The sequence below is a fragment of the Dipodomys spectabilis genome, unplaced genomic scaffold (genome assembly GCF_019054845.1).
Source record: "Dipodomys spectabilis isolate Male_0828 unplaced genomic scaffold, ASM1905484v1 ptg000094l, whole genome shotgun sequence".
NCBI classification, from domain to species: Eukaryota; Metazoa; Chordata; class Mammalia; order Rodentia; family Heteromyidae; genus Dipodomys; species Dipodomys spectabilis.
In genome coordinates this window covers 4,948,733-4,965,093 of record NW_024870771.1, presented here as the reverse complement: position 1 = coordinate 4,965,093, position 16,361 = coordinate 4,948,733, and the positions used below count along the sequence as shown (strand labels likewise).

Sequence of the window (16,361 nt, the reverse complement as noted above, 5' to 3'; positions counted from 1 at the left end):
AGATTAGCTAGGATTACAGATGTGAACCACTGGTGCCTGACTGTTCTAAATCTTAGTTCTAATATTCAGGTCCAAAATATAGGAACAGCTGTAATGTAGGGCCTATAGTTCGAATTCAGTGGTAGGTGCTACTGTGACATGTGCAACAGTGAGAGCCTCAAATGGCCTGCTCGTTTTGTATGTGCCGGCTCTTGTGCTTGAACTCGGGGCCTGGTCACTAGGCTATTGCTCTTCCACTTGAGCCACAGCTCTTCTTCCAGTTTTTTTATTCACAATAAGTCTCACAGGCTTTTCTGCCTGGGCTAGATTTGAACTGAGATCCTCAGACCTCAGCCTCCTGAATACCTAGGATTATAGGCTTGAGCCACTGGCACTGGCCTCCTCTTTAAGCCTCTTCTCACCCTACTCCCTTAGAGAAGGCCCTCCAGCTAAACTACCTTCCTGCTTCAGTGATCATTGCTTCTCATTAGAGTAGGGGCTTCATTGACATACCAGCTTCCCATATTGCTCAAACCAGCCACATCCTGCCTTAGAGGGCAGGGGGTCTCTCTTTCTTCATCCTACAAATCCTGCCCATAGTTCCTGCTTTTTTGTTCTGCTTCTAAGAGCAATCCCTGGGTGATGTGCCATGTTCTCCTTCCCTAAACCATGAGTATATGTGACTTCTAAGCTGCTAACAAGTTGTCCAGGGGTATATCTTACACATTCAGCCATTTCTGAGAAAAGAATCTATCCTTCATCAACTGGGTAAAGAGGAGGAGGTACACAAAAAACGCAGCCTCGTGAAGTTTTCCTGTCATTGAAATAGGAGTGATCTCGAAAACAGGGTTTACTATGAATATCTAAAATACATAGTACCTTTCTACTTAGCAGAAAGTCATTTTATGAAACTAATGGAGTTATGTTTTGAAGGGTTATGAAATAAATGTATGTAAGTTATCCTTGCTGAGTGTGGTGGCGCATACCTGTAATCACTGTATGCAGAAAGTGAGGCAATATGATCATGAGTTCAAGACCAGCTTCGGCTGTGTAGCAAGTGTGGGCTTACAGTACAAATCATTGTTGATCAATTTCCTTTATTGTTAACCTTTGCACCTTAGTCCTTGGGAAAAAGACTTAGGAGGAAAAAAACACCTCTTAACCCCAGTTTGCAAAGATGATCAGATTCTCTGTAAAGTGTCTCTGAGTCAAATACACTCACCTTTGTGTGTTGCAGACAAACCTAGAACATGATGTTTACGAAAGACTTACCAATCTACAGGAAGGGATTATCCCAAAGAAAAAAGCAGCAACTGATGATGATCTACACCGAATAAATGAGCTAATACAGGTTTGAATGAGCCCTTCCCTGCTGTCACTGTCACCCACTGTATGAAGCTCCTTGTGATTGAGTCCTGCTCTGTTTCCTCCCTCATGCACTGGCTCCTTTCATAAAAGTTGCTCATTTCTGTCTGCTTTACCAGACATGCAGATACTGTCTCTGTGGGAAAGCCCCAGTGGCCTCTGCATAAAGGACACAGTCCTCTAGAAGCTGCCTCATCGTGTGCCCGTGGCTGATCATGTGATGTCTTCTGTTCCAGGGAAACATGCAGAGGTGTAAACTGGTGATGGATCAGATCAGTGAGGCCAGAGACTCCATGCTTAAGGTTTTAGATCACAAAGACCGTGTCCTGAAGCTTCTAAACAAGAATGGGACTGTCAAGAAAGTATCAAAATTGAAGCGAAAGGAAAAAGTCTAGATCCAGAAGAATCAAGAGTTTGAAACAGAATTTATGAAGAATGATGGCGGGGGTGGGGGGAGGGTTTGGCTATTTTCAAAGTGGAACATTCAAATAAAGGGAGTGTTCCCCTCAGTCACACGTGAACACAGAGGGACCCATGGCATCCAGTTGCACAAAGGATCAGATCTGACATGACACAGTGAGCCTCATTTTTTCAGGCACATCCCTGTTAAGCCTGGTCTGTGTCGGATGAGACACAGATGGCTGCTGGCATTTTTCAGCCTTCCAGTTTATAGACTGCATTTATCTGGTGGATTCCTGCAGGACCCATACTGAGCCCAGACTGAAAGCATCCACTTGGACCATCTGTTATCTCTTATCTCTACACTGAAAATAAAACCTCTTCTCACTCCAGTCAGTTCTTCTGTTTGACCTTCGGATATCCAACTTGGCCTTTTATTCTAGTGCCACAGCACCAGGAGAACTACCATATCAGTTCTTGTCAATTTTTTAAAGAACCATTTCCAAGTGAAGTTGTTATGTTATCTGTCCTGCGTATGTCAGAATTGGGTTTTTGTGGAAACTCAGAGCAAGCAACACCACCAGTAGCTTTGAGGTCTTGTTCTGAAGTACATTCTTGATTATCTGTACTTCTGTAGCTGGTGTGATGCTGTTAATTGTATGTACCACGCATCTCCAAACATTAATAAAGGACTTGAAGAGGTTTTTGTACATGAGTAGCCCATGTCTTTTTCTAATGTGCATCAGTATTTGCTCTGCTGCCGTTCTACATGCATTGTTAAGCCTGCTCTCCAAGTTTTGTTATTCCACATAGAGGTCCATTTATCCCAATAGTTTCAACATACTGCAGTCATAAAAATCTCTTAACTAGGGCTTAGAAAGTGGCTCAGTGGTAGAGCGCTTGCCTTGCATGCATGAGGCCCTGGGTTCCATTCCTCAGCACCACATAAGCAAAAAGAAAAAAGCTGGAAGTGGCGCTGTGGCTCAGTGATAGAGCACTAGCCTTGAGCTGAAGAGCTGAGGGACAGTGCCCAGGCCCAGAGTTCAGGCCCACGACCGGACCCAAAAAAAAAAATCTCAACTATTAGTTTCTGAAATAAAAGCCTAATCAAATTGGTCGTATCATAAGTTTGGTAAGACTACATTGCGCAGAGTTGGTGGGAACTGTTTTCATAGGACTGCTCTTGCTTCTCTGAACTACTGTGGTACAGCAGCCCAGCTCTTTTACATGGAAGATAGGTTGCTTCTTCCTTTGGCCTCATGTGGCAGATCAAGAAAGAACTCACTGCTTCTGGAGGAAATATTTGCTTCTTTAGGACTTGTATTTCAAGCTGCCAGTTTGAGACTAGTGCTTTTCTATGTCTAACCTGCGCAGAGTTGACACTGGGATTGTATGTTGTTTATGCCAGTGCCTCTAGGACCATTGTTCCAGCTCACCACAAACTTCGCTTTCCTTGAATTGGAATGGTAAGCTTTTGTATGTGTGAGAATAGGTAGAAAGGAGCAGAGCAAACTGTTGACCTTCCTTAGCCCAGCCTAAATTAGGCCTTGGGTGATAACAGTGGCTCACTGGAGTATTTTATTGGCATGTGGAGATTTAATTTAGAGATGATACAAGCTCTTCACTAGGCCACATAGAGTGACATAGAGTATCTATGTCATAGAGTGGGATACTGTTTTCTTTGCCTCTCTTGTCTGTTCACATATTATATTGAATCTGTAGGTTTAGTAGTGTAACCATTTTCCTATTGACTTTGCCAGTCCTGGAATTTGGAAGGTCTTTCCATCTTCTTGTGTCCTTCAAGTATTTATATGTTTCATTGTAAAGGTCTTTTACTTTAAGTTTATTATTTAGGTAGTTGTACAAAGGAGTTCTCATTTAACAAAGCAGTTTATTAATATATTAACATATCTTGATTAATGTCACCTCTTTAAACATTGGCACCATTCCTACTCACCTGTTGCCTCTTCATTTTGCAGAATATAGAATTGTGTAGAATAGATACTGGGTTCTCAACTGTATTCTCCCCTTCTCTTCATTTCCTTTACCCTCTCCCTTTGACCCCACCCCCACTCCTTTCGAGTACCTGCTTCCTTGTATTTCATTTTGCTGAACTTTGATTTTCCCTTTCTAAGGAATTACACTATTTAAGTTCTCCCCTGAATCTATCCACTGTTTAAATTCTCCCTTGAATCTACCATATTTAAACGAATGCATTACTATACACTAGCATACCACCCAATGTATTTTTGTTTTATTTTTTTGTTGTGCTATGAGACTTGAACTCAGGGCCTGGACTCTATTTCAGGATTTTTTTTTTTTTTTGGGGGGGGGGGGTTCGTCATGGGGCTTGGACTCGGCCTGGGTGCTGTCCCTCAGCTCTTCAGCTCAAGGCTAGTGCTCTACCACTTGAGCCACAGCACCACTTCCGGTTTTCTGGTGGTTAATTGGAGACGAGTCTCCCAGACTTTCCTTCCAGGGCTGGCTTTGAACCAAGATCCTCAGATCTCACCCTCCTGAGTAGCTAGGATGACAGATGTGAGCCACCACCAGCACCTGGCGTCTTAGGGGTTTTTTGTTTGTTATTTGCTCAAGGCTAGCACTCTACCACTTGAGCCACAGTGCCACTTCTGGTACCAGCCTCAGGTGACTTGGAACTGCGATCCTCAGATCTCAGACTCCTGAGAAGCTAGGATTACAAGCGTGAGCCATTGTTTCTTTAGAACCTTTTTTTAGTAGGACATTGAATTTGTCAGAGGCTTTTTCTTTTCTTTTTTTCTTTTTTTTGGGGGTCCAGTCGTGGCCCTGAACTCTAGGCCTGGGCACTGTCCCTCAGCTCTTCAGCTCAAGGCTCGCACTCTACCACTTGAGCCACAGCGCCACTTCCGGCTTTTTCCTTTTTGCTTACGTGGTGCTGAGGAATCGAACCCAGGGCCTCAGGCATGCAAGGCAAGCGCTCTCCCACTGAGCTACCTTCCTAGCCCAAGTCAGAGGCTTTTTCTAAGACAAGGTGATCATGTATTATATCTACTGTGCTATGTGTACTAAATACATGTGTTAAACCATTCTTGCATCCCTGCAATGAAACCAACTGGGTCATGATGTACAAGCTTTCAATGTGTTGCAGAATTCTCTTTGCAAGCATTTTACTGAGGATTTTTGCATCTATGTTCATCAAAGAGATGGGTCTATAATTTTATTTCTTTGTTGTTGTTGTCGGTTGTGGGGCTTGAACTCTGTGCCTGGATGCTGTCCCTGAGCTCGTCAACTCAAGGCAAGTGCTCTACCACTTGAGCCACAGCGCCACTTCCAGTTTTCAGGTGGTTAATTGGACTTTCCTTGCCTGAACTGACTTTGAACAGCGATCCTCAGATCTCAGCCTCCTGAGTAGCTAGGATTACAGGCGTGAGCCACCGGTGCCCAGCTTTAATTTTATTTCTTTAGTTGTGTCCTTCTCTGATTTGATGAGAATTCATGCAATGCTGTCTTCATATAACGATTTTGATAGTATTGAGTCTCTTTTCTTCGTTGGGAGACTTTCTTGCTCCTTCACTCCTCATTGTTACAGATCTGTTTACCTGGCATGCTTCAGAACATTCCTCCTCATGTGTGAATAATAATCTGTGACGATATATATGTCACTTTTTTACCCATTTATCTATTGATGGCTAGTTGTTTGTTTGTTTGTTTACCTTTTGCCTGTTGTAAGTAATCCTGCAGTGAACACTGGCATATATGTGTTTGTTTAAGATTTAAGAGCCTGGGCTGGGAAGGTGGCTCAGTGGTAAAAGTGCTTGCCTTGCATGCATGAGACCCTGGGTTCGATTCCTCAGCACCACATAAGCAGAAAAGGCCAGAAGTGGTGCTGTGGCTCAAGTGGTAAAGCGCTCGCTTTGAGTTGAATTGCTGAGGAATAATGTCCAGGCCCAGAGTTCAGGCCCCATGAACGACAAAAAAAGATTTAATAGCCTGATTTTCAGCCATTTGGGTATGAAAGTAGGAATGGGATTGCTGGCTTATTATGGTAATTCTGTATATTAACTTTCTTAGGAAGCATCAAAATTTAGAGACTATGCCATTTAAATCCCTAAGTATTTTTATATTATTGTAAACAAAGTTTTATTACTTATTTGTTTTGGAGCCAGAGTCTTACTCTTTCCCAGGCTAGCCTTGAACTCTTGGTTCAGCCTCCTGAATGCTGGGGTTATAACCATGTGCCACCACATTTTTTTTTAATTGCTTTCTAAGCTAGTGGCTCACACCTGTAATCCTAGCTACTCAGGAGGCTGAGGCATGAAGATCCAAATCAAAGCCAGCCCAGGCAGAAAAGTTGAGGATCAGTGTGAGATGCTGAGGTCAACCCAGTACCGGCACAGAAAAGACTTACATGAATGAAGCAGCACAATACTACTTCGAAATGCAGTAGTCATCAGAAATTCAACTGTCACTTGATGTTCTCCGGAGCTTTCTCACATTGCTTTTTTAAATTTTTTATTGTTATTATAAAGGTGATACAGTGATGCAAAAGTAGTAGAGTTACGTAGGTCAAGTAATGAGTACATTTTTTTTTTGTCGGTTATGGGGCTTGAACTCTGGGCTTGGGCGCTGTCCTTGTGCTCTTCAGCAAGCGCTCTACTGCTTGAGCCACAGCACCACTTCCAGTTTTCTAGCGGTTTATTGGAGATAAAGAGTCTCACGAACTTTCCTGCCCAGGCTGGCTTTGAACCTCGATCCTCAGATCTCAGCCTCCTGAGAAGCTAGGATTACAGGCGTGAGCCACCAGCACCCGGCTATGAGTACATTTCTTTTGGACAGAGTCACGCTTTGCTCTCTCCCAGTTTTCCCCTCCCATCTCCCACCCAGAAGTTGTATAGTTCATTTTCAACATGGATCCAGTTGCTTTTTTTTTTCATTCCAAAAGCGAGAAAAATCACTGCTGAGCTGTGCATGGTGTTCCATGGCTATAATCTCAGCCCCAGAGAGACTAAGGCAGGGGTATCCCAAACTCAAGACCAGCCTAGGCTACATAGCAAGACCCTCTCATAAAACAGAGGAAGAGAAGAAGGGAGAGAGAGAAGGAAACATACCTGGCAGAGGTAAACATCATCCACACCATCTGTCAAACAAGCCTTTGTCCAAATACAAAATTCTAGGAGCTCTTGGGTAAAAATCAAACATTCTTCATTCCATAGTACAGAACACATCTTGTTTCTTTCCTAAAAACTTCAGGATGTACTCTGCATGAATGTGTGGGGTTTGTGCATTGACATTAAACCAAGAACACCTCATTTTAGAAACAGAATCTGGGTGAGACTTTCACACTCTCATCGTAGAACAATACTTCATTGTTGTTGTTGTTATTTGGGGGGGGGTGCTTTTTTTTTTTTTGGTCGGTCATGGGGCTTGAACTCGGCCTGAACGCTGTCCCTCAGACTAGTACTCTACGACTTGAGCCATTACACCACTTCCAGTTTGAGTCTCAGGGACTTTCCTGCCCAGGCGGGCTTTGAACCGCGATCCTCAGATCTCAGTAGGATTATAGGCATGAGCCACCGGCACCCAGCAATACTTTGTTGTTAGGGCATTTAAGAGAGTGTTGCCTTAGAGATATGGATATAAATGCTTCATTTCTCTAAGTATTGTGGCTGTCCATAAGGATCATTAAAACTTGTTCAAGTAGGTGCTGGTGGCTCACGCCTGTAATCTTAGCCACTCAGAAGGCTCAGATCTGAGGATCAAAGTCAGCCTGGGCTGGAAGTAGAGCTGTGGCTCAAAGTGGTAGAGCACTAACCTTGAGCAAAAGAGCTCAGGGGCAGCACCCAGGTCCTGAGTTCAAGCCCCATGTCCAACAACAACAAACTGTTGTTCAAAGTCTTTGGAATCTACCGTGGAACATAAATTCAAGGCTATGGATCCAGGAGATCCCTGAGTGGCTGTAAGGCTGCCTTCCTCAAATGTTAGTCTCAGCATATACATCCTCTACTGGGAACACATGCTTGGCTCTTTGAGATAAGAACTAACTTTAGTGTCCTCAGGCCACTAGCTATTCTGCATCTTCATAGAGGAAAGATACTGTGAAACCTTTTTTTTTTTTTTTTTTTTTGGCCAGTCATGGGTCCTGCTTGAGCCTAGGTGCTGTCCCTCAGCTCTTCAGCTCAAGGCTAGTGCTCTACCACATGAGCCACAGCACCACTTCGGGCTTTTTCTACTTATATGGTGCTGAGGAATCGAACCCAGGGCCTCATGCACGCAAGGCAAGCACTCTACCACTGAGCCACCTTCCCAGCCCCTCTGTTGAATAATTTACCTCACAAGATATATGAATGTCTGACTTTAGCCAGAAAAAATAGTGTCTGCTCAGCTGTCCTTGGTACTGCTAGCTTTCCTCCCTCCACAGCCCAGAAAATGTGTTTTAAGTCTGTGTGCATGTGTGTGTGTGTGTGTGCGCATGCACGTGTGCACGCATGCGTGCACACGCACCCTTGTGCATAAAGCACAGGCCAGTCCTGGAACTTTAACTCGAGGCCTGGGTACTGTCCCTCAAGGCTAGTTCTTCCACTTGAGCCATGGCTCCACTTCCAGCTTGTTGGTTAATTAGAAGTAAGAGTCTCACTGACTGGACTGGCTTTGAACCTCAATCCTCAGATCTCAGCCTCCTGAGTAGCTAGGATTATAGGCCTGAGCCACTAGCACCCAGCTTACTTTTTTTATTTAATTAGCATAAATTAAGTCAGTTTTGGTAGATTGTGTTTCTAATCAAGTTATCTAATCAAGTTACCTAAATTTGTAGATGTATAACTATTAATAGGAATTTGTAATGTTATAAGTCTTAACTCTCTTATTGATTAGTCTAAAGATTTCTCAGGGTCTGAGTTTAGACCAATGTTTAGAACACTTTCCTAGCAAGTAAGTTCTGATGGGGGGATAAAAAGAAAAAGATTTGCTAATTTGGGTGGCTTAGTGGTAGCATGTTTGCCTGGCATGCATGAAGCCCTGAGTTAAATTCCTCAGTACCACATAAACAAGAAAGTCAGAAGTGATGCTGTGGCTGAAGTGGTAGAGAGCTAGCCTTAAACAAAAAGAAGCTCAGGCCTTGAGTTCAAGCCCCAGCACTGGCAAAAAAAAAAAAAACCTGCTAATTTTATTTGCTTTCCAAAGAACCAATTGTTACTTTTATTAGTTTTCTCTTATGATTCTTATCCATTTCTTTAGGTGGTCCTAGGGTTTGAACTTTGAGGCCTTGCACTTGTTGATTAGGCTTTACGTCACTTGGGCCACACCTCCATCCTTTTTTTGCTTTTGTTATTTTTCTAATAGGCTCTCACTTTTTGTCCAGGCCAGCATTCTCCTATTTATGATTTCCATAAATCTGGAATGACAGGCACATACTACCACATCTAGCTTTTTATTGATTGAGATTGAGGGCCAAAGGCAGGGTCTCATGAACTTTTTTGCCGAAGCTGGTCTCGAACCTTAGTCTTCCCAGTTTCTGCCTTTTGAGCTACAGATGTGAGTCATCATCCTAGCTTACTTATTTTGGAGATCTCAAAATGAATTTAAGGTTGGGATCAAATTTCTAGCTCATGTTCACTTGATAGTCTGGACTGTAGGCATGCACAACTGTACCTAGCTCTTGTTTCCTTTGATATGCAACATGTTTATGTCTTTACTAAAAAAGGTAATTTTTTATGTGTGCCAGTTCTGGAGCTTTAACTCCGGGCCTGGTTGTTTTTTAGCTCAAGGCTAGTGCTCTACTACTGAAGCCTCTGCTCCACTTCCAGCTTTTTGATGGCTAATTGAAGAGGAGTCTCTCATAGACTTTTATAGACTTCCAACTGCAATCCTCAGAGATCTCAGCCTCCTGAGTAGCTAGGATTAGAGGTGTGAGCCACTGCCAAAATCCTTCCTTCCTGGCTCTTGCTGTCCTCGAAAACAGTTCATTATAACCATGGATCAAGCTTAATGGGAGGAGATGAAGTTTTTGAATAGTTTGGGTTCGGTTTGGTTGCTTTTGGTCTGTTTTCCTTTGGTGATCTTGGTAGCACATGTCATTCTTTGCCCTGATGTGAAGTCAATGCCTGAGGTTTAGCCCGATGGCTAACCTGGCATCTCTGTTCCCTGACTTTTCCAGCTGCTCTCCCTGGAAATGGTTTTGCCTTGGAAGCCAGGGTAACCGTCACCAGCCCTTGCTTCTGATTCCTCATGGGGGTTTCTCAACCGGCTTCTCAGGAGCTCCATTCCCTTCATTTTTAGCGAAAGACACTGTGTTGGAGCAAAGCCCCCATAGTGGCTATACAAGAACTGGAGCTGGCTCCTTAGGTGGATTTTGATGCACATCACAACATTTGGGGCTCCTAAAGGGCCACAGCTCTGGCTACCTTTGTGCTTCTATTACATGATGACACAGTGTTTGCCTTTGATGGCTTTACAGGACTTGGGGTGGAAACTGATCACCTCTGCCCAGTGGAACCTTCCCTTACATCCTTTTCATGATGAATTGTGCTTCACACCGGAAGCTCCACTGTCCATGAAGGACTGAGTTGGTGAGCAGAAATGCAGTCTGTTCATCCTGTGCAGGTATTAGGCAACTAACTCAAATCTTCATTGTCCTTTTCTCTGTAAACACCTTTAACAATGTCAAACATACTAGTCACCAAAACAAGGTTACCTGGCATTCTTGAACTTCCAGCCAATGGAGAAAAATTTGAAGCTAATAAGTTAAACTGGTGTTGGAGCCTTTGTTCCAGCTGGAGAATGAGGCCTTGGGGCCCTGTCCCCTCTTGCTGTGACCTCTAAAGAGTGCGCTTCTGCCCCTACCTCAGTCTCCATTCTGTGCCATATGGAAAATGGGAGTCTCCCCTGGAAAGCAAGTTTGTTCTTGATTCCCTGTGACCATAGAGTTAAGTGGTTCTGGTAGAAAGTTCCTTGAACTAGATCTGTTCAATGGTCCATCCTCCAGGGACACAGAGCTTCTGATGAGTGTCCTTAACCACTGGGTGACCTAAAATGAGACTACACACAATTTTTTTGGATGGTTGACCCATATTCATTGCAGCAGCACTTGTTTTATACAATCCTAGTGAATCAAAGCAGTGCACAAAATTGCCACTGGGAAAGGGAGTTGACGGTGTTTCAAAGTAAGGTGCAGGACTTGGAGACCAAGGCCACGGATGGAGGACTTGGGGGTGAGGATGGCAGGCGGACTGTGTGCAGCTGCATAAGTACTAGTGAGGGACAGGGGGCTGGAGTCCGGATGGGCTGACTACACATATTAGAATCCACTAACCTGTAACCACTTTAGCATAAAATGTATTGATGGCTTTTATCCTTGCCATGATTGGCTTGCCCTGAAATTTTTTAACTTCTCAAACACTTAAGGTCTGGGAATGTAGCTTAGTGATAGTTTGCCTAGCATGCATGAAGCCCTGGATTCAATTCCTCAGTACCCCATAAACAAAAAAGACAAGACATGGCTTTGTGGCTCAAGTGGTAGAATGTTAGCCTTGAGCATTAGTTCAGGGACATAGCCTAGGCACTGAGTTCAAGACCCAGAAGTGGGAAAAAAAAATTTTAAAGCCTCTTACACATCTGTGTCTGACTGGAATGTGACATACGAGTTGTAACTATATGCAAACTCACAGTTGATCACTTTGGGGCAATTTTCACTTTTAAACACTTCCTCTACTGATATTGTTTTAGGAACCTCTCAGAATTACAATTCAACACTTAGGATGTGGTCTCACCCTTCCCATCAACTTGCACCATACAAGAAGATCTCAACACTTCAAGAATTAGATCAAGGGGCTGGGAAGGTGGCTCAGTGGTAGAGCACTTGCCTTGCATGCCTGAGGCCCTGGGTTCCATTCCTCAGCACCACATAAGCAAAAAGAAAAAAGCCGGAAGTGGCGCTGTGGCTCAAGTGGTAGAGCGCTAGCCTTGAGCTGAAGAACTGAGGGACAGCACCCAGGCCCAGAGTTCAGGCCCCACAACCAGACCCCCCCTCAAAAAAAATTAATAATTACAGCAGCCATTAGAAAGGACAAAATAATGGCATTTGCAGGAAAATGGATGGAACTAGAAGAAATCATGTTGAGCGAGGTAAGCCAAGAGCAAAAAGACAAATGGCACATGGTGCCCCTGATAAGTGGATGTTAAACCCAAAACGTAAGGTGATAAGACAAAGTTAACAAGATTTAAGAAACAAAGGACTTCCACTCATCTGGCTGAATCACCACTAAATAACCCTATGCTGCTGATCACATATATGGTATATATGGTATATATATATATATATGCACAAGGGGGGCGGGTGGAGGGGGGGGAACCAGGAGGAGGACACAGAACTAGCAGGACCCATCAGCTGCACTGGACATTGATCAAGACGAACTAAGCAATTCAATGGCAGCAATGGGAGGGAGGGAACAAGTGGGAAAGAGGGAACAGCTGACGCTATGCAAAAGGAAAAAAATTGTACATATCACCCGATGTGGAAGAAATAACTATTATCAAAGCTCATAGAACTCATAAATGTTATAGACCATAATAGACAATTTGCCCCATGAAAGTTAGAATGTGTTTGTGATTTTAAGTATCACTATCCCACAATACTGTGCAATTTGGGATTACATCGGGCTGGGAAGGTAGCTCAGTGGTAGAGTGCTTACCTTGCATGCATGAGGCCTTGGGTTAAATTCCTCAGCAGCACATAAACAGAAAAGACCGGAAGTGGCACTGTGGCTCAAACTATAGAGCACTAGCCTTGAGCTGAAGAGCTCAGGGACTGTCCCTGAGCTCAGAGTTCAGGCCCCACAACCGACCCCTCCCCCCCAAAAAAAATTACATCAAGATCTGTCATCAACTTTTTTATTTCTTCCATGTTGACAACTGTCCAACTTGGGATGAACTAACCACTATACATTTGAGAGATCAAGTCCAGATCCTTTGACAAATTTCTCATAAGAAACAGAATTCTAATTGTTTCTTCAGACATTCTTTTGGTGGTGGTGGTCGTCGTCATGGGGCCTGAACTCTGGGCCTGGGCACTGTCCATCAGCTCTTCAGCTCAAAGCGATCAGTCTATCATACCACTTAAGCCATAGCACCACTTCCAGTTTTCAAAGCCAGCCTGGGCACCTGGCTCCTCAGACATTCTTTTAGGTCTTCTTGTAGAAATTGCTGGACTTTTTTCAGAAATGTCATATATTTGGTAACTCGGATCTTCAGGTCCTAAGATCAGTCTATCAGTTGGTTTTTCAATGTCTCTTGTATTTCTTGCAGTTTCACAAGATGAAGAATAATTTATATTCTTACCGATATCTTCTGAAAGCTCTGTATTTCCCTCAGAATCAGATCCTGATGTAGCTGCTGTTTCCTGCCAAGAGATTTCAGTTCTGTGAGTCACAGAAATGGCAACAGGATTTCCTGGAGGAACTTCTTGTCATACTTAGGCATTAGGATTTAAACCAGTCCCTTTAGATGGCACTTTCTTAATTATGATCTTTTCCAAGATTTTCTTCCATTCCATTATCTTTTTTAAATCCTGCTAAACTGAAGATTTCATTCAAACTAAAAACTTATAAGTCTAATTCTGATTCCATTTGCTTTCTATCGCTCTTCTAATCTTCTTTGCTTCACCTTCTGAAGAGGGAATTTTTTTTTAAGACCTGATATCTTTTACTAAAATTCAGCAATTCCCTCAGCTTTATTTAGTTTTCTGGTCTCTTTATATTCAAGAAAAGTAAAAATTTAACACTGTTTACATAAAAATAGCTCATATGATGTGATAAAAATGATTTTATTTTGCCAGTCTGGGGGCTTGAACTCAGGGTCTGGGCACTGTCCATGAGCCCCTCTGTGTTCAAGGCTAGCACTTTACCACTTGAGCTTCATGTACGCTAGGCAAGCACTCTACTGTTAAAAGCTCATTCCAAGTTTAAATTTTTTTTTTTTTTTTGGTCAGTTGTGGGGCTTGAACTCTGGGCCTGGACACTGTCCCTGCACTCTTCAACTCAAGGTGAGAGCTCTACCTTGAGCCACAGCGCCACTTCCAGTTTTCTAGTGGTTTATTGGAGATCAGAGTCTCATGGACTTTCCTGCCTAGGCTGGCTTTGAACCGAGATCCTCAGATCTCAGCCTCCTGAGTAGCTAAGATTACAGGTGTGAGCCAGCGGCACCCGGCTTAAAATAATTTTTTTTTCTTTTTTTTGGGTCCAGTCGTGGGGCCTGAACTCTGGGCCTGGGCGCTGTCCCTCAGCTCTTCAGCTCAAGGCTAGCCCTCTACCACTTTAGCCGCAGCGCCACTTCCAGCTTTTTTCTTTTTGCTTATGTGGTGCTGAGGAATGGAACCTAGGGCCTCAGGCATGCAAGGCAAGCGCTCTACCACTGAGCCACCTTCCCAGCCACTTTAAATGATTTTTTTAAATAAACAATCTTGTTATGTCCAGCTAGCCAGGAACTCTATCTTCCTGCCTCCACCTCCTGGGTTCTGAGATTGCAAGCATGCACTACCACACATGCCTCTATGAGTCTTTTCTGCCTGAATCTCAAGTTTCTTCTCCAACATCATGACATGATTTCTAGAATTCTTGATTGCCAAAATTAAAATGGATTTTTTTCTAGCACAGGCTAAACTCTGGGGTTTGATCCCCATTACTCGGGGTCGGGGGGAGAGGAATAATAAAAACTGATCATTTTTTTCTGAAGTGATAGACTACTTCTCTGAGTGGTGTACACATGTGCATACATGTGTGTATACGAGTATGTGTGTGTGTGTGTGTTACCAGAATTTGAACTCAGATCCACAATTGTTTGGCAGGTGCTTTATACCTTTACCCTTTTTTATTTTATTTTTTTGGTCCGGTTGTGGGGCCTGAACTCTGGGCCTGGGCGCTGTCCCTCAGCAATTCAGCTCAATGCTAGCTCTCTACCACTTGAGCCACAGCACCACTTCGGCTTTTTTCTTTTTTCTTATGTGGTGCTGAGGAATAGAATCCAGGGCCTCATGCATGCAAGGCAAGCGCTCTACCACTGAGCCACCTTCCCAGTCCATACCTTTACCCTCTTGACTAGCCCTTTTTTATGCCCTGGTTATTTTTGAGATAGAGACTCGCTTTTTTTTTTTTTTTTTTTTGTCAGTCATGGGGCTTGACCTCTGGGCCTGAGCGCTGTCCCTCAGCTCTTCAGCTCAAAAGGCAATTGCTCTACCACTTAAGCTGCAGCGCCACTTCCGGTTTTCTAGTGGTTTATTGGAGATAGGAGTCTCACGGTCTTTCCTGCCCTGGCTGGCATTAAACTGCGATTCTCAGATCTCAGCCTCCTGAGTAGCTAGGATTACAGGCGTGAGCCACTGGTGCCCAGCTGAGATTTGCTTCTTATCCAGGTGTGAGCCTAAACCACAATCATCCCATTTTAGGCTTCCCACCAAATCTGGGATAATAGGTGCGTACCACCACACCCAGCTTCTTCCATTGGGATGCAGTCTCCAAGCTTTTTCTTCTGGAGCTTCCCTGGAGCCATAGTCCTACTGGTGTCAACCTGGCACACAGCTTTGAATTAATGTTTTAAATAATACAGATATGTTCAAATAAAAGTATAAAAGTAATCATGACTATGAAATCATTTTTAGTGTTTCAAACATATTTCAAAGTAATTTAAATATATTTCAAAGTAATTTAATTCCTCATTATTATTATAATGTTTTACATCACAAATTCCTAACCTAGAGATTCTTTGTAGCTGATACAGCTAGGTAAATATTCACCAGTTCATGTAATGGCCCTGGCCTTAAAACTATTTCACTGAAAAAAGTTAAAATTTTAAAAAGCTATTGCCCCAGGCCCTGAGTTCAACCCAAAACAAAAAATAAAAGCTATTGCACTGATCATACATTTCTTCTCAACATTTTACAAGTTATCAGGTGTACCATCCCAGTTTAGAAGACGTGGCAGCCTAGGTTCAGAGATGCCAGTGCAAGGGAAAATGATCCTGCAGGAGGCCTTTGGAGTCTGTGTCCTTTTCTCCAAGCCTTGAATACATGAGTCTTTGGTCAAGATTATGTAGAAAGACATAAGAGAAATTTAAAATTTGCCAGAAGCCAGCGGCTCACGCCTGTAATCCTAACTACTCAGGAGGCTGATACCTAAGGATCGCCATTCAAAGTCAGGCCAGGTAGACAAATCTGAGAGATTATTTCCAGTTAACTAGTAAAAAGCCAGAAGTGAAGATATGACCTGAGCAATAGAGCGCCTTTTACAGAAAAAGTTAAGCAAGAGAGAATGACGCCTGAGTTCAAGCTCCACTACTGAGACAAAAAAAAAAAAAAGGGCTGGGAAGGTGGCTCAGTGGTAGAGCATGTGCCTTGAATGCATGAGGCCCTGGGTTTGATTGCTCAGTACCACATAAGCAGAAAAAGCCAGAAGTGGTGCTGTGGCTCAAGTGGTAGAGTGCTAGTCTTGAGCTGAAGAGCTGAGGGACAGCACCCAGGCCCAGAGTTCAGGCCCCAAGACCAACAACAAAACAAAACCAAAACAAAAGAAAAAAAAGTGCGGGGAGAGCACTGGCAAGGTGGCTCAGTGGTAGAGTGCTTGCCTAGCATGCATGAAGGCCTGGGTTTGATTCCT

General features: G+C 43.4%; 1 protein-coding gene and 1 pseudogene across 4 annotated transcripts in view; one reads left to right on the top strand and one right to left on the bottom strand.

Moving 5' to 3' along the window:
* Sap130 (Sin3A associated protein 130) overlaps nt 1–2,453 on the top strand; it is a 102,946-nt gene extending 100,493 nt beyond the window's left edge. For all 4 annotated transcript variants that reach the window (XM_042685229.1, XM_042685226.1, XM_042685228.1 and 1 more), the window contains 2 exons: nt 1,217–1,330; nt 1,581–2,453. In XM_042685229.1, the coding sequence (XP_042541163.1) occupies nt 1,217–1,330; nt 1,581–1,739 (273 nt within the window). In that variant the 3' untranslated portion in view covers nt 1,740–2,453. The remainder of the gene's footprint in view (nt 1–1,216; nt 1,331–1,580) is intronic.
* Nucleotides 2,454–10,331: 7,878 nt separating this feature from the next.
* On the bottom strand, nt 10,332–13,267 carry LOC122112341 (annotated as a pseudogene).
* Nucleotides 13,268–16,361: the final 3,094 nt, after the last annotated feature.